Source organism: Anopheles ziemanni, chromosome 2 (assembly GCF_943734765.1).
Source record: "Anopheles ziemanni chromosome 2, idAnoZiCoDA_A2_x.2, whole genome shotgun sequence".
In the NCBI taxonomy this organism is placed as follows: Eukaryota; Metazoa; Arthropoda; class Insecta; order Diptera; family Culicidae; genus Anopheles; species Anopheles ziemanni.
In genome coordinates this window covers 76,804,668-76,826,236 of record NC_080705.1, presented here as the reverse complement: position 1 = coordinate 76,826,236, position 21,569 = coordinate 76,804,668, and the positions used below count along the sequence as shown (strand labels likewise).

Below are 21,569 nucleotides of genomic sequence, written 5' to 3'. Positions count from 1 at the left end.
TTGACCGACAAGAAGAACTCAGTGCCGAACGTTACACTTGAAAATATGGAGCGGACGACAACGATGGACCGGTTGTTGGTGGTTCTACTTGCATTGATGGGGATCGCGGTGTTCACCTTACCATCAAACACTAACGCCTACGAACTGACACTGGAGGGTGAACTGGAACTCGGTATTAAGGATTGGTCGTGCAAATCGTACTGCAACAACTGCAACTGTACGGCCGAGTTCGTCGGTGAGCAAAACAAGTGTCTCTGTTACTGTCCCAATCCCGAAAAAAGTAAGTAGCAGCTACCAAAACCTACTCTTCTTAGTCTGTTTTTCTTTCTGTTAATTAAAATGTCCTTTTCCAATCCCTTTTCGTCAACACAGAACCCAAATGCTTCCAGTTTGTGCGTGAGACCAACAACATCCTTGGCATCGAGTACGACCTCGAGGTGGTGGATACTGGCGCTGCCAAAACCGTCATCGTACAGCGCTCCAAAAGGCAGGCCGAAAAAAAACCATTGAAAGAACGGATGAATGAAAAACGGCGGGAGCGTAAGGAACGAAGAATGAACCGCAAGAACCGCCTGCGAAATAAGGTAAGTTTTAATGGATGAAGATCAATTGAAATTTAAGCTGAATATAAACCAAAACCATTTTTGTTTTATCCTTCCTACAGGTACAAGATCCTCCGAAGGAATAATATTCGGAACATCATAACATACACCATGTTTAGTATTTGTATCTAGTACGTATTATAATAGTATTTTTAAACAAATAAAAATCACATTTGTTGATAATCTGAATCGAAATGTTTTGACAACGCGCAATCTTTGGATGGTTACATTGAGAAAAAGATTTTTTGAACCACAATTAAACAATTCCGACCATTTTCGTTGCTTGATCTGTATATGTTTTATATAACTTTACTTTAAAAACCATAAGACTTCAATATATGGGCTTTGTTTTTTTTATAAAAGTAGTTGAAAGTTGGGTAGATGATTTTGTAAGTAACGTAAATACTATACAGAAAAAAAAGAAGAAAAGTGAGACATAAAAATCTGATTCGAAATAATCTTGAAAGTCAAACAGAACTAATGTATTTTATCTGATAATATTATAAAAAAAATAATTTTACTAAGAAAACATATTTTATTTTGATAAGCCAAAGATTCACTTGTTTGGAGATAAACTAGGAATAAACAATGGTAGTGTCGTATGAGTATGTCTTTGCTTTACGAATTAAGATGGAAACACAAAACTACGTTTCATGTTCTTAAACTGTGGTAGCATACTGTTCGGAAGTGTACATGAACTTCTTCCAAACACATGTACATGCGCACTTCAAAATTAATTTATAAAACAGACAAACTTAACAAAAATAGTCAACATGCCTCGGAGTGGCATAAAACTGAAACTTGGAGTTCCCGTCTGCCCAACTCAACTTGTTGTTAAACAACTGTCGTTTCAAGGGACTTTTTTATTTCCTTTTACCTTCCCGTCGACGCCCCGAAAAAGGCTTTACTTAGGCGACGTCTGTTTTCCCACTGCAAAGGTCAGTGAAACCTTCGATATGTTTGTCCGCCGGTTGGGATTAACTGTCTTTTAGTTTTTCGCAAAGCATCACCGTACCTAGGCCGGTGTGTAAATGGGGGTCTTTCAGCAGAATCGGCATCATTCCGCGCTCGATAGCACAACCAAACCGGTCAGCAGAAGTGGTTCGTCCAGCGTCAGCAAGTTTTCCCGGACCGTTGGGAAACCTTCGCGTCACTTTGAATCGCCGCAAGTGCGGTTTTTAGGATGGTGTGGGTCAGCTTGGGGACATTTGGCATAGGAGAAGGGACTAGGTTTTCCACTAACATGTTTTTACTGCTACTGATAATCGGTAAGTATGCCACCCGGTTCATCGTTAAAATCCATCTGTTAAAATTGTGTGTGTCTCTTTTCCTCTTCAACCAGTAACACTTACCGCCACCGTTATTCAAGCTCAAGATGCACCAGCCGGGGAAGAGGTTACTTGTAATTTCAAGCCACATGTAGCGAGTTGCGACAATAACAGTAGGTAGCCGTTTCCCTTGAAACCATAACATTTGACGACTAATTGCATAACTCTCTTTGATCGATATTTCAGAACTAAAGTACAGCGTCGTGCTCGATGGCAAGAATGGAGAACAATTCATCATTAACCACAGCATCGAGCGAATACCACCAACGAAACCGACGAAGAAACCACGCCGAACCAAACGACCTCGCGTCGGACCCGATGGGGAAATGGTAAGTCTTTTCCCCAGCCTATGGCGGGACAAGGTGGCAGCGTTTAAGGAAAAGATGCGACTCCTGATCGCAAGACGTCGTGCTAAGATGCGCCGCCAACGAAACCGCCTGTTGAATCCAGCCAATGACCCGAAACCACGAAGAAATTAGATTCGTTTGCGATTAAGCAGGAGCTTTGAAGTGTCTTAATTTATTAAAAATCTTATCTCATTGGACATAAATAGTTTATGCAACTAATGGACATTTCCAACGTTTCAAAAAAGGGTTCACACCGCTCAAAATCAAAAAAGGGTTTAATGAATTATAATATGCGTTAAATAAATACTATATAATGTCTTTAGAACAGTTTAAACTTCCGTTTTTTAATTCAGTTATTCGGAACGAATTTGTTAGATTTACTGGTTTTCTTTCGGGAAGCTGAGCAGCACAAAAACAGCTTATGATAAAACAACCTATTCGAAGAGAACAAATGTTCATTTATGCTGGTAAAATTGCGGTTGAATACTGTTTCAAGAGACTGTTTGTATTATAAGATGAAAAAGAACTGTGAGCTCAGCTGTTCGCGACGAACACTGCACCCCTCAAGGGCAGAGAATGTAAATTGTAGGTCTAGTCAAAAACCACAAGTGTCTCAAAAACCTCCCCAACAACATGGATTACTGATCAAAATTGGCCACTATCTAACGGTTGTTTGATGTTTCAAAATTTGGAAAACGCTACATCGAACGCATTCGATAACAGGTGGTCCTCCGAAAAGGTTGTAGATAGCCAAGCTAGCAGTACCGAGCGAAAAAACCGCATTTTTGCCGCATAAAACAGGATAAAGTAGGCAAGAAGGTAGAAGCATTCCAGCAAAACACTACCTTGATACCAGTACGAGTTGTTGGTGGGGCCAACACGATAGGGAAGTGGCCGTTGTTTTTGCCTTTCTTGACCGCGCCGCGATAATGCCAAGCCCAGCAAGAACGGATAGTGAGAGTTTTCATGAAAAACGAAAACAACACTAACCTCACGAAAGTCTAAACAACCAGTGCCCGCTACCCAGAGGTTTCGGGTGATAAGTTCCGCGAAAGCCACCACCGAAGAGACCGGGCCCGAGGCCGGTAAACCATGACTGGCCCGTACAGTTGTTGATCAAAGTTGCACATCTACGGTTGGTCACTTCGTTGAAAGCCAACGTGCCCGAATACCATGCAGCTGCAACATGGCCGTTTTTTTCTGCTGTTCACCGGAGTATCCGTGTTGCTAGTAGCAACCGCGTTAGTGGACGGTAAGTGCTTCTAACAAAATAGTAAGCAGTGACAAACGTTAGCTTAATCTGGATGCTTTCTCCAGTGGTTCAGCCAGCATCGATCTATTCGCCCGATTTTAACGAAAGTAGTGCCCACTTTCTGGACCAACAACGTTCCTGCCGGGACCTCTGTAGCTTCTGTCCGACCTGCAATGGATTTTACTGTGGAGAGGAGTGCATTTGCGAGTGTAGTCAGGATCCTTCCGAACGTGAGTAATGCGAGGAACATGAAACGACCATTTTTGCTAGTGCCGTGAGTTTAACATCGTTTACTGTCCATCAAACAGATGCCAAATGTATCGATCTGATAAAAGCAAACAGTGATAAACTTGGTCTGGTGTACGACGTGCTACTGCAGCAGCCCCAGAAGCGATCCTCCCGTACACGCTTCGGCCGACGTGCAAAACCGACCGAACAAGAGGACACTGCCGGGAGTGGAGGTTTCCGGAAGATTTTGTTCGCTAACTTCGACGCAAATCGCGGACAGAGTGCCGATCAAATGCAGCAACAGCGGGGTGGTGAGAAGATGAAGGCCATTGAAAAGCAGCTGCAGATGAAGACGAACAAAGAGGCTAGCAAGGATCCGTTGGAAAAATCGGACGTAGTGGATTTACTTTTCAGCAAGCGGACGTAATACAGTCATCGTTGGAGGGACGGAGATGGGGGCAAAGAAGGTCGAAGGGAAGAATGAGGTGATCTATGATAATTTTCCTATCCAATTGAAACGCAGGGGATATGTTTTAAGGTTTGTTAACTCCCTAGTGTTATGAATAATATGTTTGTTTTAGAAAGATTCTTTCCAAGGAAATGAAAACAGTTGAACAATAAAATTAAATTTATAACAACTATAAACGCTGGAATATCGTCCGGTTAACATTTCCCTTATTGAAAGATCAACGAATTCAAATTTAGAAAAAGTTATAAACAAGTCACACAATTTTCAAAAATCTTACACAGCACTTGAATGCAATCATTCATTTTCATAAAGCAAAATAAATGAAATACGCAGAGGGAAAAAGCACGTCCATCATGTTATCTTTGCCCCAAACCGGAAGCTTTTTCCACAACCCGCTGAAGTACAAAGTTCTGCAAGCTACAGAGATACCGAACGGAGGATAAAAGCACGTTGCATGGCCGAGCAAACGGCTTATAAAATGATAGCAAAAACCGCTTCGAACTCATTGTTTCTGTGACAATAGTAAGCATCGAAGCGAAATGATATTTTATCGGTGCCTGCTGGTTGTTCTGGTTCTCCTAGCCGTCGCAGGTTGGACCACCGGTGAACAGACCGGTTCCGAACAATCTGGACCATTGGATGAAGTCGAGTACAACCCCAAGTGTCGGCCAATAGAAGAATTCGACCAAGGTATGAGTTAAACTGTGCTAAACTTATTCAAGACTAGCATTTTAATTATCCTAAAACCTTTTCATAGATCAACCGCAAGACGCGCGTGTTAAGCGCGAAGAGCCAGTAGCAAAGGATGCCAACGCGGAAGAAACGGACCGTGAAATAGTGGCACAACCAGGGTACGTTGTACCTGCTAATAAACGACGACTTTGCCTCGGTCGTCGACAAAAGTTTACTGAGGGATGCGGTCCACCAGCGAGGGTAAAGCCAACCAAACTGAAAATACACGGGATTTATTATCAATGGTCGGGAGAATTTAATTTAATTTTTCTTTCTAGGCATATCGCGTAAGGAATTTCGTAATGGCGAAGAACCCCAGTATGAAAAGAAGGAAGTTTCCAAATCGAATCGGGCAGTAACAAAATATGTATAACTAAAAGTCATAAAATGTATAATAAAGTAAGAGAGTTTGATGAATGATTGTAGAAACATATGTGAGCTATAAATTTGATTTTGCATGAAAAAACAACACAAGTTTATTGCCCACCATTCACTTTCCTTGGACGAAAAGTATTTTCATTAAAGTGCCATGAAAAATGCGACCACATCCTCTACCGACGTTTGCCTTTTCCTTTCTTTTGCCCAGCGTTCGACGAAGCCGAAACCTGTGCCTGTTCTGGAGCTTTCGTTTGTCTGCTTTTTAACAATGGAATCGTTTTACCCAAATACGCCAGCAAGCTGTCCCTCGTAGGATATTCAGAATTGATCGGAGAACCGTTGTCATGTCGCAGCTGCACCCGGATACGGCCACGGTGCTGTAGCTCCTGGTTTGGGGGAAATGAAAGAAACACCTTGTTTAATACGGCTAACCCTGGACACAGAGACTCAAACACTTACTCTGCTTGGCTCTCGGGAATACTGCTTGAATTCCAGCAGAACGTTGAAATTGACCGCCTGCAGCACATCCCGTATTTCTTGCGCACCGGGGTCATCAACACACATATTTTTCGGGATCCTGCGACCCTCCTGCCGTGTTTTCTTCCGATTGATGTACGCAGGATAGATGCAAACCCACCTTTCGCGATCACTGTGCTTCTTGTCGGGAGACCACTGGGTCAGCGGCGGTGGACCGGGCCGCGAACCACCTGCGTGTGGTCCATGTGCGTGAGCCGCTGCCATTCTTGATTAGTTTAAATGAAGCAATCGAAAAACGATTGCCTAGAAAATAGTTTGCAAATGCTTTTACCACACGCGACCGAGTTTTCACGTTTCTGTTTTGAACAACAATTGAAAACATTCAATTTGACACGTAACTGTTGATTGTCAACTATGCACCCCTTCAGAAACCAACCAAAACGATAAAGGCCAAAGTGACTACTATCCAGGTGGGTTCATCCCGAACAAATCGCTTTGATTTTATTACCCGGTTGACAGAAATTGACATTGTTGCTGGTACTATGTAGTTCCAGCAAGAGTCCCAGCAATCTGCCATGGAAAAACTTGCTGGTACTACATGACAGCTGCAAAAAATTTGAATTTTTGTCAACCGGGTAGAAAAATAAAGTAAGTTTTGGACAATCGTTCCCTGTTTTGTTTAAGTATTCAATTCGTCAGTTATTGTTATTTTCATAAGTTGTTGTTATTTTTAATAGTGAGGAACATGCTGTTGATATCGTGTTCAGCTAGTTTTTGCTCAAATAATGCGTAGAATGTGGAAAAACGCGTGGTCAATGTTACTTTACATCAATCTTCAGAAAATCAATTGAGGCCGTTAACAAAACAGGGAACAATAAACAAAACAGGGAACGATTGCCAGAAATCAATTTCGATATGGCTGCTACGACTAGGCTTTACAGCTCACCTCTCTTAGAACCCACCTTGATAAAGGCGAAACATTGTATTGCAAGAACCTTGGTCAGTGTTGGACACGAAATGTCAAACAGCAGCCAATTCTAAACTACAAAATTATCGACCGCTCGAGAGGAAAACACAATCGCACTGCGGACTTTGCAGTCATAAAGATTTCGAACTGTGTACAGTGCGGCAGTTGCTGGACGGACGGTCCGAACAAATAGTATTTGAATAGTTCCCGTGAACGTGCTGGGGGTTCGCTCGAAACATTTCGCAAAGTTGGTAATCGTTACCCCTAACAAACCGCGAAACGATGTCGTCTTTTAACATGAATGAATTTAACGAAATTCTCGACAAGTGCCGTGATAAATCATCCCAAAAGGAACAGGACGAGGTATGTGATGTACACTTAAGAAGTGAAGCTCAACGCCACCGGAACATTGCTGATAACAACGCCTCCGCCTTCCCAATACGAAAAAATCCGTGACACATCTACAAGACCTCTTCTTCCTCTGTTCCACCCGCAGACGCTTCTTCAACCGTTCGCGTACATTCAGCAAATTCCTGGAAAGCAGGTCCGCTCGAAACTTGCGCTTGCCATCAACCATTGGCTCGCCATTCCGGTCGACAAGCTGGCGGCGATAAGTGAAATAGTCCAAATGCTACACAACTCTAGTCTACTGTAAGTAAAACGCACGGACGTCACCTTCTTTGCACCTCTGTTGTGGCCGGCACGAGTTTGGTGGGCAATGTTTATGTTTCAAAAAGGTAGAAAAAAACAGAACAGAATTAAGAAGCATGCGCGCGCGCCGTTCCCGCTGCGCTGGTCTCAGCGAGTGTTTATTGATGTGTAAACAAACGAACCCCGCATTCGTCGTGGCCCAACTTCCGCCACTCCGTTTTAATAGCTGTACCACTACTAATATTAACACTTTGTTTCTCTTCTCACCCGTGGCTCCCGTTTGGGCTGGCTGCTTGTGCATGTACCGGATGTGTTCGCTGTTCTATTTGCAGCATCGACGATATCGAAGACAATTCTATCCTCCGCAGAGGCATCCCGGTGGCGCACAAAATCTACGGCGTGGCAAGCACCATCAATGCGGCCAACTATGTGCTATTTTTGGCGCTGGAAAAAGTCCAGCAGCTGGGCCATCCGGACGCGACCCGGGTATACACGGAGCAGCTGCTGGAGCTGCACCGGGGCCAGGGCATGGAGATCTACTGGCGTGATAATTTCGCGTGCCCCACCGAGTCGGAGTACAAGCAGATGACGATCCGCAAAACGGGCGGCCTGTTTATGCTGGCCATCCGGCTCATGCAGCTGTTCAGCGCCAATAGGAAAGATTTCAGCAAATTGACGGCCATCCTCGGGCTGTACTTTCAGATCCGGGACGATTATTGTAACCTGTGCATGAAGGAGTACTCGGAAAATAAGAGCTACTGCGAGGATCTGACCGAGGGAAAGTTTAGCTTCCCGATAATCCACGCGGTGCAGACGCAAAAGTATGATAAACAAGTATTACGTAAGTATACCACATTTCGTTTCCTATCACACGAACCAAACGTGTTCATTGGCAGCTTGCCAGCCGGTGGAGGAAATTAATTTTCTATCGGCATAATGCTCTAATTTCACGAACCTTGTTTCCCCCAATCCACGCCAGACATATTGAGACAACGAACGCGCGACGTTGAGGTGAAACGGTACTGCATTTCGATACTTGAAAAACTGGGTAGTTTCAAGTACACGCGGGACGTTCTGGACGCACTAGACAAGGAGGCACGCAAGGAGGTAGGCACCAGTGACGTGGAGAAAAAATGCTTTGGCTAGAAATTGAAAATTTGATTCAATATTTTTCTATTTTTTCCTTGCCGTAGGTGGAAAGTCTTGGACCAAATCCAATTATGGAAGCACTTTTAAATGATTTGCTAAGTTGGAAACATTTTTCCGAAGCAGCGGACGATGGCGAACAAGAGGAGGAACAATAAGGGAGGCCTATGCAAATGTTGGCATCCAGTGCTGCACACTGCGCACTGGTTTTTCCTCTCCAACCAACGGTTTATAATGCATTTTATTAAACTTATAAAAACTGCAATGTTTGTAGCTGCTCGGGAAATGGAACGCAAGCATTTCCAATCCACGAGAGCGATCGATATAATTCTCATCAACTTATCTAGATAGAAGGAGTATTTGGAACCGCTTTGCTTTTGGGTTCGCTTGTTCGGGTCCGGTGTTGTGTAAGTGGTGACAATAATGCTATAGAACGTGAGTTATACTTTATTTAGGTACTTAGCAAACAATTCACATCAACGAAAGCATTTACGGCTTTCCTTTCCCCTTGTCAGCAATAACAGTAGTAGTAGTAGTAGTAGAAACCTTTTCCCTTATTCCATGCTTTCTTCCCCCGGTGTGTCGTTTCGTGCGTAGGGGTTCGGTGGCTTATCATTCCTAACACAAGGAGTTGCGCAAGCGGTTTCCATCTCGAAAATGAACGAACACCAAAGCATTGTAGGCCTACCTAATGTCCCCCTGTGTAGTGTCTCCATCTAGCTCGCTAGGTTCGCTTTTTTACCCTTCCTGTGTTATTAGATTCCTTGTACATATTTCGTTACGCCTTCCTAATGTTTGTTCCTATTTTCACCGCATTCTGCAAGCAATCGATACTCGTGGCCAAGTGTGTTCATGCGGCCACACCATATCCAAAGTCAGCCCGCGGCAAGGCGTTCGTGGTTGGGTTTGTAGTTGTTGTTTTTCTTTGTTTTGTGTATAAACACCGTTATGGCTTGTTTTATTTAACTAATCCATTTTTCACGATCTGTGTTGGCACGATTCGCTGAAATAGAGCCAAATGAACTATGATACTTTTTTTAATGTAAGGCTATTTGGTGTACCATTTCCTCATTACCCCCTAGCGTTGACGGAACCTAAATCCGAAAATCATACAGGGCGTAATGTATTGCAGGGAGGTGTCGGAAAAAGTTGATGATTGCAGAACATAAATTCCCTCTAATTTTGCATGACATTAGAAGCATCGTATCACTTTGCTACCGCCATAACATTCGCATGTATTTTATTGTTTTATCCAAAGCCCGTTTCCTGCATTACTTGTCGCCCTGTCGGTTGACTTACGAGCGTGAGCGAAGAAAACAATTGTTCTAAAATGATCTACGAGTTAGTGGATTAACATATTTCATGTCTTCCGAAAGTGTATTTCAACTTGGTACGCGTTTAAAATGAAAAAAAAAACAAAAGATCTCACGAACCACCATTTTATATTTACAAAATCCGTGCTTTTAGCTTTAGGGCAGTTGGAACAGGAAATTGTATTAGCAACTAAATAGCATAACAAAAAAAAAAAAAATGAAACGCGTGCATGTTAAAGGCTTAAGAAATTGTGATTGACAATAATTCCTCCTACGCGGGAAAGCGGAAGCAAAACGCGACGTACTCAAGAATTTCAAAAAGGATCAAACAACTCGAAATCGTCATATCAACGATGCTGAATTGAACGAATTCTCTACTTAGAAAATTGAAGCTTACTACGATCGTTACTATAGAGAAATTAAACTACACTTTAAATAATACAATGTACTCGTCCTACCGGTTACTGTCCGGTCGGTTAAGTTTTTGGTATTTTCCTTCACATTATTAATTGTTTTGCTGGTGTTTTTTGTTTAGATTTGAATTGTTATTACATTTGATTAAACTTGTATGTTTTACCAATTTAATTGTTTCATCAAACGTTCTACAGCGACGCGGTTTGACTTGTTGTTCAAATGATCCTCTGTTATTTTTATCAATGATGTATATTTTATCTAAACTTGCCCTTTCGTTTTTCTTTATTTCCATCACAAGGTTTACCTTTGTAATTTGTTCGCCGTTTATTTTTTCCCCTTCTTCTCATTCCGTTAAAGCAGTTGTTGAGTGTGTTTTTAAGCTGCTTTTTCAAGAGCACTGACTAGTGTGAAATTTTGTTTCTATACATTTGCTCGCACATCGAACGATCAGTTCCCGATCTTTGACCCTCTGCAACGATGTTCCGATATTTCGCTATCATTACTTAATATCATTTTTCCCCTATTTTTTCTGGATTAGTTTACACACGAGTATGCTTTCCAGAGCATTTCATAGGAAAATCATATCTACGAAAACAGCATCCAAACACGTGTTCTCCAAGTGTTTTTTTCTGAACTTCTTGTACGAGTATTTCGATACCTTTATAGCTGATCCTTACGAAAAACCATTTTAATCCAATCGTCAAGGTACGTTTTGAACGAAAAGCAAGTTTCCCTTTTCTGCTAGTAGTGAACAAATTTATCTGAACAGAATCAGAAACCCGTTAACGGTAGATTAAATAAATAGAAGCGATCGTCTTACTCGCCGGCGTCCTAGCTTTGATCGTTATAAACAATAATCAGGAACAGATTGCGATCGTGTTGTGGTCTTAACTCAGGAAAGAACAATCCCTACTACTCGGTGATCATGTTCTGGAAGTCGTTCAGCGAACCGTACGTCTCCGGGTCCTCCTGACGGTGGACGATCTGTGGTGGTCGTGGCAACGCTAGCGGAACCGGAAGCAACTCCGGCATAACGGAATGATGTGTGATGAGCGCCCGGAGTGAGGTGAATTCCTTCGTGAAGCCCTACGGAAGAAGAACGATGTATTTTGAAGGAGTGTGCTTTTATTCTACCCGGGGAGATATGTCCTACCTTAATCTTGTACCCCCGTATCGTCCTCAGTATTAGGTAGTGCGCTACTTTGGGTGCCGGCGGTGGAACACGAAGTGAGAGCGCGAAACAGCCCGGCTTTGTCGTGCTCTGGCGTACGAGAAATGCGCCCGGATTCTGGCGCGATAGGACTTCGAGGGAAATTTCGCGCGGTATGCCCGCCTGGAACCAGGGTGCACCCTTCAGCTCGTGCTGCTCCTTGAGGCTGAGACTGTCGTTCCGGATGGGAACGGCCGGCGGGTAGAGTAGCGTCGTTGCCGTGTGATTGTACCGTGGTCCGCCGACATCGTGCAGGATGGAACCGTGGCCGAAAGACGTTCCCGGCGAGAGCGGGTTTCGACTCGTCACGCCCATCGCCGTCGTCGTTGTGGTCGTTGGGATTGACATGCTAGGAGACGTTCCGTTCGGGGCGGAGATCTTGCTGGTGGTAAACACGGTGGTGGAGAGGGATGTTTCGGCCGTGTCGGCGCAGATACCTTCGTTCACGTACCCATCGGAGATCGTCTGTGAAGAGCTGGATGAGCTCGAGGGTGAGGACGAGCTGTGCACCAGCGGTCTGCTGTCCTCGGCCGTCCGGAGGATACCCATCGTTAGTCGTTTCACCTGTAAACACACACACACAGAAGGGACACTGCTAGAGCAATAGCTAGGAAAGGCTGGGACACTAAACGTTCAGGTACTGACCAACGGGGGCTTCTCGGTTAGCTTGCGGCAGGTGTTTAGTTCCGTTGGGGAGTTTTCTTCCTCGGAGCTGTTGGCGGTACGTGGCACATCAAGCAGGTTGTTGGTGGTGCGGTGGAAGAACACGGTCGTCCCGATGGATCCTCCGCCTCCGGTTGGACCCGACGGTCCGTTCGGTCCACCACAGATGGTAGCCTTTGCCGTGCGGGATGCGTTGCTGGAGAGTGGGGTCGCCGTGGCCATACCCCCCATCAGCCGGGGATGGTTGTTCGGTGTCGTTTCAATCTGGTTGCTGTTGATGGCGGTGCAGTTCATCTTGTCCTATTTGACTCGCACATCACTCGTTCGATCCGTGATTTTTTTTCTGATTTCAAGTGCTCCTGTGAAATAAAAAAAAATGGAATGGCATTTAATTTTAGAGCAATATGCAACAAGTAGTACATGTACAATTTTATATACAAATAATTAGTTTTATCACCACCTTAACTTTTTATTTAGTCGATGAAGCAATAAGTAGTAAAGTGTCTCATTTGAAGGCATACTTTTTGATATAAAGTTTATTTAATATTTTAATGATTTCGAAAAAAATCGAGGTAGAAAAATTGTATAAAGCTTCAAATACATAACCGCATTAGTAAAATACAATAAATAGTGAAGGAGATCTAGCAACGGTTCAATCAATTTAAATCGACATAAAGATCAAACTGAAAATCGGTAATAATAAAAATATGAAATGAAACAAAAATATAAACTAAACCCGTTAGTCAATTTTCTCTCTCTAAAAATTGATCTCTATTCTCTTGATCAATAACAACATTTCCAACAACCATTTCCAACGTTGTCCATATCAATCCAAACACTACAGATTGTGGCCTTATCCTTGTGGCCAAAGTATCCTTTTCTCTATTTAATTAATCTCATTTTACCGTTCACTGTTACCGATCGTTCAACGTTGTACAGTACCGTATGTCGAGTCTTGCCGCTGGAAACGTGAGAACGAACCTAATGGCCTTCAATGTTAAGAGTCACATTAGTAATACCGACTTTCTGCTTCCGTCGGCGAACGATTTCCTCTGCACGCGCACGTGCAATACCGAGTTCCAGTTCCAGATTCATCAATCATAATCACCGCCGGGAAACGGGTAAATGTGCTAAATACTCTCGGCACCGGTGTTCGTCGGTGGGAGACGCCGGTTCGAACGGCAAAACAAACAAACAAACTCTCGGAGTCGGTAGAATTTGGGCCCTTTCGACACCCTTGGCCAGTTTCGTTTCGATTCCGAACGGCTCCAACGACTTGCCCCTTTATCAGCTCGGTAGATGGCGGGGTAGAAAAACGAGCTCCACCAAGACGTGTGTGGGAGAGGGGGAAAGGAATCGACCGCAGAAGGTGGAAGGACGTTCAAGTTCCCGAGGGCTCATTAGCTGCTGACAAAATCACTTAGCATGGGTTAATATAAATGACTCCTGGTGGCAACATTCGGTGCGTCGGAACCACTTTCGTTAATTGGATTAATGCTACTTCACCGGAACGATCCGGGCGTAAATTGGTCGTTATTGTTTTCTTTCGTGTAAAGCGCATTGAAAGTATTTTCATGTAACGTACGAATTAACAAAGGGTTCAATATGGTTGCGTTGTATCGATTAAAATCATATTTAAATTAAATAAACATCCATGACATTTTATTTCAGTTTTCCAACCCCAAACAATCAGTCCAGAAGCCGGAAAAGATAAATTAATTTGTATGTTCGCTTCGAAACAATTCAACTTGCAATTTGTCCGAATGGGGGAGGTGGGGATGTTTTCGATTATCGATCACCATTTAATTCATCCATCATTTGTTGGGGCACGAAAATTCCCGTGCCATTCTTTGGCAAATAGAATTGCAATCGAAACGAATCCTGACGGCGTGCGAACGAGAACCATCAACCACCAACAAACCGTGAGGAGCCGTCAGCTTCCATTTCCCACCGAGGGAAAACTATTCTAACAGGCAATTCCGAAGAATTCTACTTGCCGGAAAAGCTGCTTCATTCGTTTTCGAGTGATTCTTGTATTCCGGCGAGCGATGACCATCTTGTTTGGGAAAATGCGTAAGTCTCGATTTCGCGCGCCCGGTGGGAAAACCGAACCGACATTCCATCGCAAACGGCACAGGAAAAGTGATCGCGACGAGCGGAAAGGAGCGAGAAATAACACCGAATGGAATCTGAATTACAGGCCACTCGTCTTTGGTCGAGGCGAGACGCTAATGGTATTAATTTATTCGGCCGACAAAAGCGTGCGCCAAACGTCGTGTAAATTTCATTACTTAGCCAGCATCAGCAGCAGCCGCCATTGGACTGCGCCGTTTCCATAGCGACCCAAATGGCAACCCCGATTTGCGTTGCGGGAAGGCGGGTGTCAAATTGAGTGAAAATCATGTTTCCGATCGGTTGCCGATGAATTCATGGGAAGCGTTAATTAAAACAAGATATCGAAAGGATAACCGACACTCGACTTGAGCCTTCGCCGTCGAATGTCGTCTGTTTTGTGATGCTTGATGAAAATTCCATCAAATTCACTTCCATCACTCGTCCAGCAACCATTCGTATTGCATTTAAAATTCGCTGATTATTTTGACTAATTGATGACGCCGTGTTTCCAACCTTTCCCAGCGAAGGACCCTTGGCGTGTCGTGATTTATAAACCCTAGCGTTGGGTAAAGGGACAAATTGAATCATGTACCTAATTGCGGTATCAGCAGAACCAACTAACTGCTTCAGGAACAATTTCCCTCCGTCTATCCACCGGGGTGGTGCTCTTAAACAATGTGATGGCTTTATTGGGTGAAAATATAGACAAAACCAAAGGGAAATAAAAAATAATCTAACCTTCATCCCTCTACCTCGTTCACGTTCTAGTCGGGAAAGCTTTCGAATCCCTCCCTTCTTGTTGGGTAAAATAGGAAAACCGGTGGAAAAGAAAAAAAAGGATGAAGGAAACTAATTTAAAGTTTTCTTTAGCTTCCTTCAGCACGTTGGCGTCCATCGTAAGCGACGCAATAAATAGTCCGCTACCTTGGCACGCCAGACAAGGAGCATACTTTTACTATTGGCCGGGGTTAGTTAGTTGGTTGGTTTCCTCGGTTAGATGAATGTTTCCCCCTACCCCTTGAAGTTACCCTCTTCCTGCTCTGACAGTGGCAACAAAAGTGCACCGACGAAAAGTTGGACTGTCTTGATGCACCGATGATTCAATTGGACAGACCTCCCCTTCTTTCTACCATCCGGAGCTTTTATGCTGCGTTTTAGGATATCAAATTAATTTGATAATAAATTTACCCCAACCATCAACACCGGGGAACACTTAAACGAGGTCGCTTTTGGGGTGCTTTTCTTTTTTTTTTTTTGCCTTCGTTTTTTTTTCGGGAGACATTTTGGACGACAGAGCCACTGGCAAACGAAATGGTAAAAAGGATATAAAGGTATTCCGTGCTCTACAACATCCTGACAAAGAGAGAGGATGTTGGAAGTTGATGTTAAAGTCAAAGGGTTCCTCTGGTGCGGTGGAAGTTGGCAGGACCATGCTGAGAACATGCTGCATTACGACCGAACACATTTGACACGTTTCCTTTCGGCATCGGACAACGCTGTCTGGTAGTGCGCCCTGGGACTGTTCGTAGGGAAGGGCAAGGGAACCGACAAACAAAGCTTGACAGTGGACCACCTCCTGGGGCACCATGCTGCACGATCAAGATGCTGGAATGTGTGTGGACAAAATATTCTGCAGCAAACTTTTCGGCACTGACCTACGCTTTTCCATTCTCGAAAGCAAGGACCACCAGCCGGCTGACGACGACGAGAACGACACAACGACACTAGCGCACATCGAAATCTGTGTGTGGGAACTGGGAAGGAAAGCAGAAGTTACAGATTTGAATATTTTTGCATAATAAAAAGGATTCAGGATGACCGAAGGAAAGCATCCGAGTAAAAGAAGACGGACCGTTCCTTGCGATTCCGTTGGGAAAAGCGATTGACAAATTGGTAAAGAAACTTCAATTGATGTACAAATTAAATTTGTGTTTCAAACGTTTCAAAAAGCAAACTGTTGCACGTGATTGGCAAACGTTTCGATAAAACAACAAATACTGAACTCGTTAAGGTTTTTAAAGGCAGCAATCTCTAAAACGTAACCTTGCTGAAGTGTCGTAAATAAGAAATGGTCATTATTTCTTCATCTAATAATTTTCTAAAAGTTTAGAATCATCAAACATGCATATATTATTAAAACAAAATTACTGAGTATGTATCTAGAAAAAAATGCACTAACTAAACGCATTGAACAAACGATGGTTCAGTATTTACGCTATGCTGATATCATTATAAACGTGCAATTATTTAATTTCATTTAATAACGCATTCAATATAAATCCATCGCTTTCCGCGAAACATCGTTATGCATCAGTTTTTAAAATGTAACTAAATTGATTCCTGCTTCTCAAATATAATCGTTTCACAAACTAACCCTTCTTTTTTCAACTCTCGCCCCAGCCCCACCCTCTACCGGAATCCACCGGAATGTAAACAGACAAACCACGTCGTTGCGTTCGATCACCATTTTCAATTGAGGCTACATTTGCATATCCTCTTCCTGCTTTGTTAGCGCTTTTCCCCCCCAACCCGTGTCGAGACCTTTCCCGGCGGAAGGTAAACATCATCCACGCACGGCCACGGCGGTGCAATTTCGCATCCGCGTGCTTTTGTCGAATTGATTACAATCCGGGTACGTGATTTATCTGCCGTTATCTACTGCCGCTCGTACCGGCGATTTAGCCGCGTATCTTCAGTACGTTCCGGATATGGGAGAGGAGTGCGTTTTTTTTCTTCTGGCGTTATCCTCTCCATTTCAATCATCCCTCCCGCATTGAACGCATCAATGAAAACATCACCTTCTATCCGACTCATAATTCATCCTTTTTCGGGTGGCACGGGTGGGGCGATGGTTGGGTGGCCATGGTTGGGTCAATCGATTGGAAAAGCAATTCCGTGAAACCTGCCTCCAAAGTGTTGGTGGGGATGGGGTGGGAAATTTTCCGTTGGCATTATTGATTCAATTCAAATATTTTTATGCGTACCAGTGGTCTCTCACTAGCTTTTCCCTGAACCCCGACCCACTTCTCCCGTTGCCGTTTGACGGTTTTTCTTTTTCGCTTGTATCTACGGAATGCCATTCTATCCGGTTGAGCTTCGTGCATGGTCAGGACGAACGTTTACTCACGGCCAACGGGGATCATGTATGGGAACGGGATCCGTTTCCGACACGTGATCGAATTCGGGCAACCAGCACACGTACTCTAACAACGTTTGCTTAACGGGATGGGGAGGGCTGGTGGGAGCATGGAGGGTGTCGGTATCTGGGTGGGTTTTTCATCCTCCATTTTTTCCGACGACTCACATGTTGCCACGGTGAACGGGACGAGTGGATTGTAATAAAATCGAAACGAACACTGACGACGAGTGAGAGTATCGTTTATCACTTCATACAAATTAAAATATATTTGACTTCAACACATCGGCTTCAAAGGTGTAGTTATGGACTATTCGGAGAAATTAAAACTGTATGAACAGCATTTTCTACGAACATGATAATTGTTTTGCATTTTTTATGCTTGCGTACAAAGCATATTTCACCACAATAAAAAAATATTTTTAGAAATAAAATTTACGTAATTTTCTTACTTAATTTTTTTCCCAAGCTACACCCATTCCACCCCCTCGGTAAGGACGATGTTTCGCGCACACGTCTGTCAGCAAAAACCTGCCGCGCAAACAGTTTAGTTAGAAGACGCTTTATGCTGTCTGGTGCGATCGCGTTTCCCTACGCCTCGGCTAAAAACGCACGTTCCAGACGGCAATGATTTATATCCAAATAAACACGTATCCAAACACGGCACAGCCGCTTGATCCGCCGTGCGTGCGTATTTATGTGCCTGGTGTCGGTCCCTGCTTCTGCTGCGTTGGAAGTTCTACTCGAATTCGTAGCCCACCTCGGAAGAACCCCCACCGGAGGTTGGAGAGCAGGCCGGAGCAGCGTCAGCAGTTCATCGGCGTGAGTACATTTCAGCGTGTTTTATTGATCTTCCTCTACACCCCCACCCGCTCCCGAGCGGGGGTTCAATCTGCCGAACTGATTTGGGAAAACCCAAACCCATCGCCCTCGTCGGGTGGGCAGTTCCGGCCAGGCACTCTCTCCCGGGTGCAGTTCATTATTGCGGGCTGGTGAAGCTGGTTTCGTGTCTGGAATTCAATGCCCTCTCCGGCCGCAAGAGGATGGGCCTGCCCGCTGGAGTGAGGCATAAATCCACCGGACCTGCAGGCGTTTTACACGCACTGTTCGGAGGAAAAAGGGCATCGGGCATTAATCGAATATGGCGCGCGAGCGAACGCGTGTAGTGGATATTTTTGGAAAAAAAAAGGTTTGTCTATTCAAATCCCACCCAGGATAAATGGAAGCGAGGAGAGAGATGGAGAGAATAACAACCGTAAATGGAAGTAAACATAGTTTGACCAGATTATTACATTTGCTTCGATAGGCCGTCCTAATGCCGTTTCAGTGTTCCCCTCCCCCCGAAAGCGACATTAATGTTTTTAAAGTTTTTCCGCATTTGGTATGCGCGCAGGAAACGCATGAAATTGGCATCCAAACAAACAAGTGGGATTGATGTTTTTGGTAGAATGTGGGTGAGACTTTTCCATTGCCTAACTGGGGAAAATAAGAACCTATTGTTTACCACTGGTATCGGGAGTTTCGTAAAATTGATATCTCTTTTCGGACCAAAATGACCAAAGTACCTTATGGGGACAATTGGGGTCGCTGTACGAAGCATTAATATATTTTTTCAAAATTCGATTTACCAAAATTTCTTTCCAGCCGCGCCTTTCTTGGCGTCCCTTTGATAGTTTTATTTTTATTTCTCAATTGTTTTCCACTTTCGTATTGGAATTCTTTCTCGAAAGGAAAGTAACACTGATAACCAAACATATTTAAACATTCCATGTTTGATTCATACTTAGATCTTTTCGGTTGTTTGTGGTTTGTTTGAATGTTTTCACACTTTGCGGAGTTGTTTCCCATTGCAAGAAAATTTCCGCTTGTTAGTTTTTTCATTACATTTTTTAAGCATTTCAGTTGAGTTTTCTTTTTCAATAAACACTTTTGAGAAGAATTCTCTCGCGATGTATTTGCGCCGTGAGTGGAATAACACATTAGATATTGTTTCACAACTTTTTTATAAAAATTATTTAGCGGGAGTTGCATTTCATGTTCCAAAATACATATCAAAAACGGTCCGTTGTTTGAAACATGCTGCATTTGAAATTCGACAGTTTAATTTTGCCCATTCCTTCCCTGCGAAACACAAAACACTCCACCATCGTTCGGGAACGATCGACAGCGCGTAGTTCTTCCTTTGGCACGCCAAAAATCGCCACAAACCGTGCCAAGTCATGTGGAGCACTTATGCGTTTGAAAACTGCAATAAATGAACTGTCGGCAAATCTGAATGACGACGTCCAAATCACTCGCGCCGACCGTACCATCGGTTCGTACAATAACCGGCGGAATTGGATGCGGAGAGCCCGAAAATGGAAAAACTACTGCCACACCGAGGACTGGGAAACTGTTGTAGTGAACCGGGAACCGTACTACTAACGGGGTGTGATAGTGTATCGAGCATCGTATCGAAGCTTGCAATCCACACGGAACAACCCGTTCCACAAACCGACGACAGCATCGGAATTGGCATGGTTTTGGGAAAGTTTTCCAAACCGAAAGCATCGGTAACAGTGTAGGAAAAGTGAACAAAAAATACACTCCCAAAAAAAAACAATATGTTTCATTCAGTTTCGTACTCTTTGTCCACACCGAGCGGGGATTCATTTGTGGCAGGAAGAGGTCCACACACCGCAAACCTCGATATCAATCCATTCGTTTAATCCGAGGTCGAAGATCATTGAAATTGCAATGAGACTGGGAACAAAAAATCTTTTCTGCACAGTTAAGGCATATAACACAAACGAAATGCTCTTTTGTTCAATAAAAAAAAACTACATTGGGGTCTTTAGTAAAAAAAACCGAAAAAATCGCAATGAAGAAGTGTTTGACGGGAGTGCGACGAAACAGTTCCATCGAGGGACAAAGAGGAGTAGACAAATAAAGTAAAGAGACCTATCCAGCATCACCTATCGCAAAATGCGCGCCTTTCAATCTGGTTGCACCAGATGCACTTGCAGTTCCATAACAAAAAAAAAACACACACACACACTACCAAGGTACACTTTTCATTGCTTCCGGACGTGGTCGTTTGCGATAGAACTATCTGTTGCACCGTACCCGAGATAAGCGTCGATCCTTTGTGGAGCTGGTGGATTTTGTGATTCGATTGTTTTTTCCACCCGTTGTTCCTTTAAACCACCGAAAGTTCATTACGTTCCGGTGGTGTGTCTTTTGCAAACCAGTTCGGTTTATTGAGCTTTATCTAGTTGCTACTATCCTAACCGATTCCATTTCTTTCTTTTTTTATAGATACCAAATTTTAACGAGCAAGACTTTGTAAATGACAACTTTTTTAAATCTGCTCAAAAATTGGAAAGTGCCAAATATAACATTTTAAATTAGATATGAGTATTGCGCAATTTTGAAATTACCTTTACCAATTGGTAGCACACAAACTGTGGCACATCTGGACTCTAAATTGCACATCGCACCTTACAGTGCGTTAACCTAGCATGCTATATTCGCTCAAGAACTGACTTCCAAATCGACAGCAGAGGCCCTCATAAATGGAACGACACGTCAGGCCACGAGTACATTCCCACCGGCGTGGAACGACAAACGGCGGAGGGATTAGCGCGACCACGCTAAGGCGCTCTAATGTGAGCCTAATGCTCATATAAGGCATTTTGCACGCTTCGACAACCTGGCTGGCGGTTGCCTTCCTGTCGCGTTAAGCTGTTTAAGGGCTCGACAATCGTTCTTCGTTTCTTTTTTTTCACCAATGTTGTCCTAAAGGGGGTGGGCTAAAGTACATGAAGTCCACCGGGACGGAGAAAAAAGCGGGGGAACAGCAGGGAGGAAAATAACATTTGACACGTTAAAGCCTGTTAGGTTCGGAGCGTTCCGAAGGGCAGCTGCCAGCGAGGTGTATCGCCGCCAATGGTATGCCAAGCCCAATCCCGAGCCGGTTCCGACGGGCGCAAGGTTGGGAGAGCGATTGTACGATTGTGCCAAGGAATGCTATCTGTACGTAAGTCGCAGAAATAAATGCCTTCAAGCTGCTCATTCCAAAGATATGTACAATAACATGTTTATTTTACAATGTAATTTGCTTGTTTTTATTTTAAATTAACATGTTTTAATGGCACGATCT

At 43.7% G+C, this 21,569-nt stretch overlaps 6 protein-coding genes across 7 annotated transcripts; 4 read left to right on the top strand and 2 right to left on the bottom strand.

Moving 5' to 3' along the window:
• The first annotated feature begins 63 nt into the window (after positions 1–63).
• LOC131294408 (uncharacterized) lies at positions 64–688 on the top strand. Its single transcript, XM_058322456.1, has 3 exons — positions 64–280; positions 373–584; positions 665–688. Exons 1-3 carry the CDS (start codon positions 64–66, stop codon positions 686–688), a joined length of 453 nt encoding a protein of 150 aa, XP_058178439.1.
• A 2,762-nt stretch (positions 689–3,450) lies between these two features.
• On the top strand, positions 3,451–4,184 carry LOC131294407 (uncharacterized). Its single transcript, XM_058322455.1, has 3 exons — positions 3,451–3,529; positions 3,595–3,759; positions 3,838–4,184. The coding sequence occupies exons 1-3, from the start codon at positions 3,451–3,453 to the stop codon at positions 4,182–4,184; spliced, it is 591 nt and encodes a 196-aa protein (XP_058178438.1).
• A 581-nt stretch (positions 4,185–4,765) lies between these two features.
• On the top strand, positions 4,766–5,317 carry LOC131294406 (uncharacterized). The gene is made up of 3 exons (XM_058322454.1): positions 4,766–4,916; positions 4,984–5,159; positions 5,237–5,317. The coding sequence occupies exons 1-3, from the start codon at positions 4,766–4,768 to the stop codon at positions 5,315–5,317; spliced, it is 408 nt and encodes a 135-aa protein (XP_058178437.1).
• A 93-nt stretch (positions 5,318–5,410) lies between these two features.
• Positions 5,411–6,132, bottom strand: LOC131294863 (signal recognition particle 19 kDa protein). Its single transcript, XM_058322915.1, has 2 exons — positions 5,796–6,132; positions 5,411–5,722 (listed from the first exon to the last, which is right to left on the bottom strand). The coding sequence occupies exons 1-2, from the start codon at positions 6,075–6,077 to the stop codon at positions 5,510–5,512; spliced, it is 495 nt and encodes a 164-aa protein (XP_058178898.1). The 5' UTR covers positions 6,078–6,132; the 3' UTR covers positions 5,411–5,509.
• A 734-nt stretch (positions 6,133–6,866) lies between these two features.
• On the top strand, positions 6,867–8,877 carry LOC131294862 (terpene synthase). 2 transcript variants are annotated; one of them, XM_058322914.1, is made up of 5 exons: positions 6,867–7,143; positions 7,277–7,431; positions 7,800–8,272; positions 8,411–8,538; positions 8,625–8,877. In XM_058322914.1, exons 1-5 carry the CDS (start codon positions 7,063–7,065, stop codon positions 8,733–8,735), a joined length of 948 nt encoding a protein of 315 aa, XP_058178897.1. In that variant the 5' UTR covers positions 6,867–7,062; the 3' UTR covers positions 8,736–8,877. The 2 variants fall into 2 exon arrangements, with proteins under 2 accessions (XP_058178897.1, XP_058178896.1); XM_058322913.1 differs by having other exon boundaries at positions 7,764–8,272.
• A 1,137-nt stretch (positions 8,878–10,014) lies between these two features.
• On the bottom strand, positions 10,015–12,476 carry LOC131294860 (EGFR adapter protein-like). The gene is made up of 3 exons (XM_058322912.1): positions 12,160–12,476; positions 11,458–12,078; positions 10,015–11,390 (listed from the first exon to the last, which is right to left on the bottom strand). Exons 1-3 carry the CDS (start codon positions 12,469–12,471, stop codon positions 11,217–11,219), a joined length of 1,107 nt encoding a protein of 368 aa, XP_058178895.1. The 5' UTR covers positions 12,472–12,476; the 3' UTR covers positions 10,015–11,216.
• Positions 12,477–21,569: the final 9,093 nt, after the last annotated feature.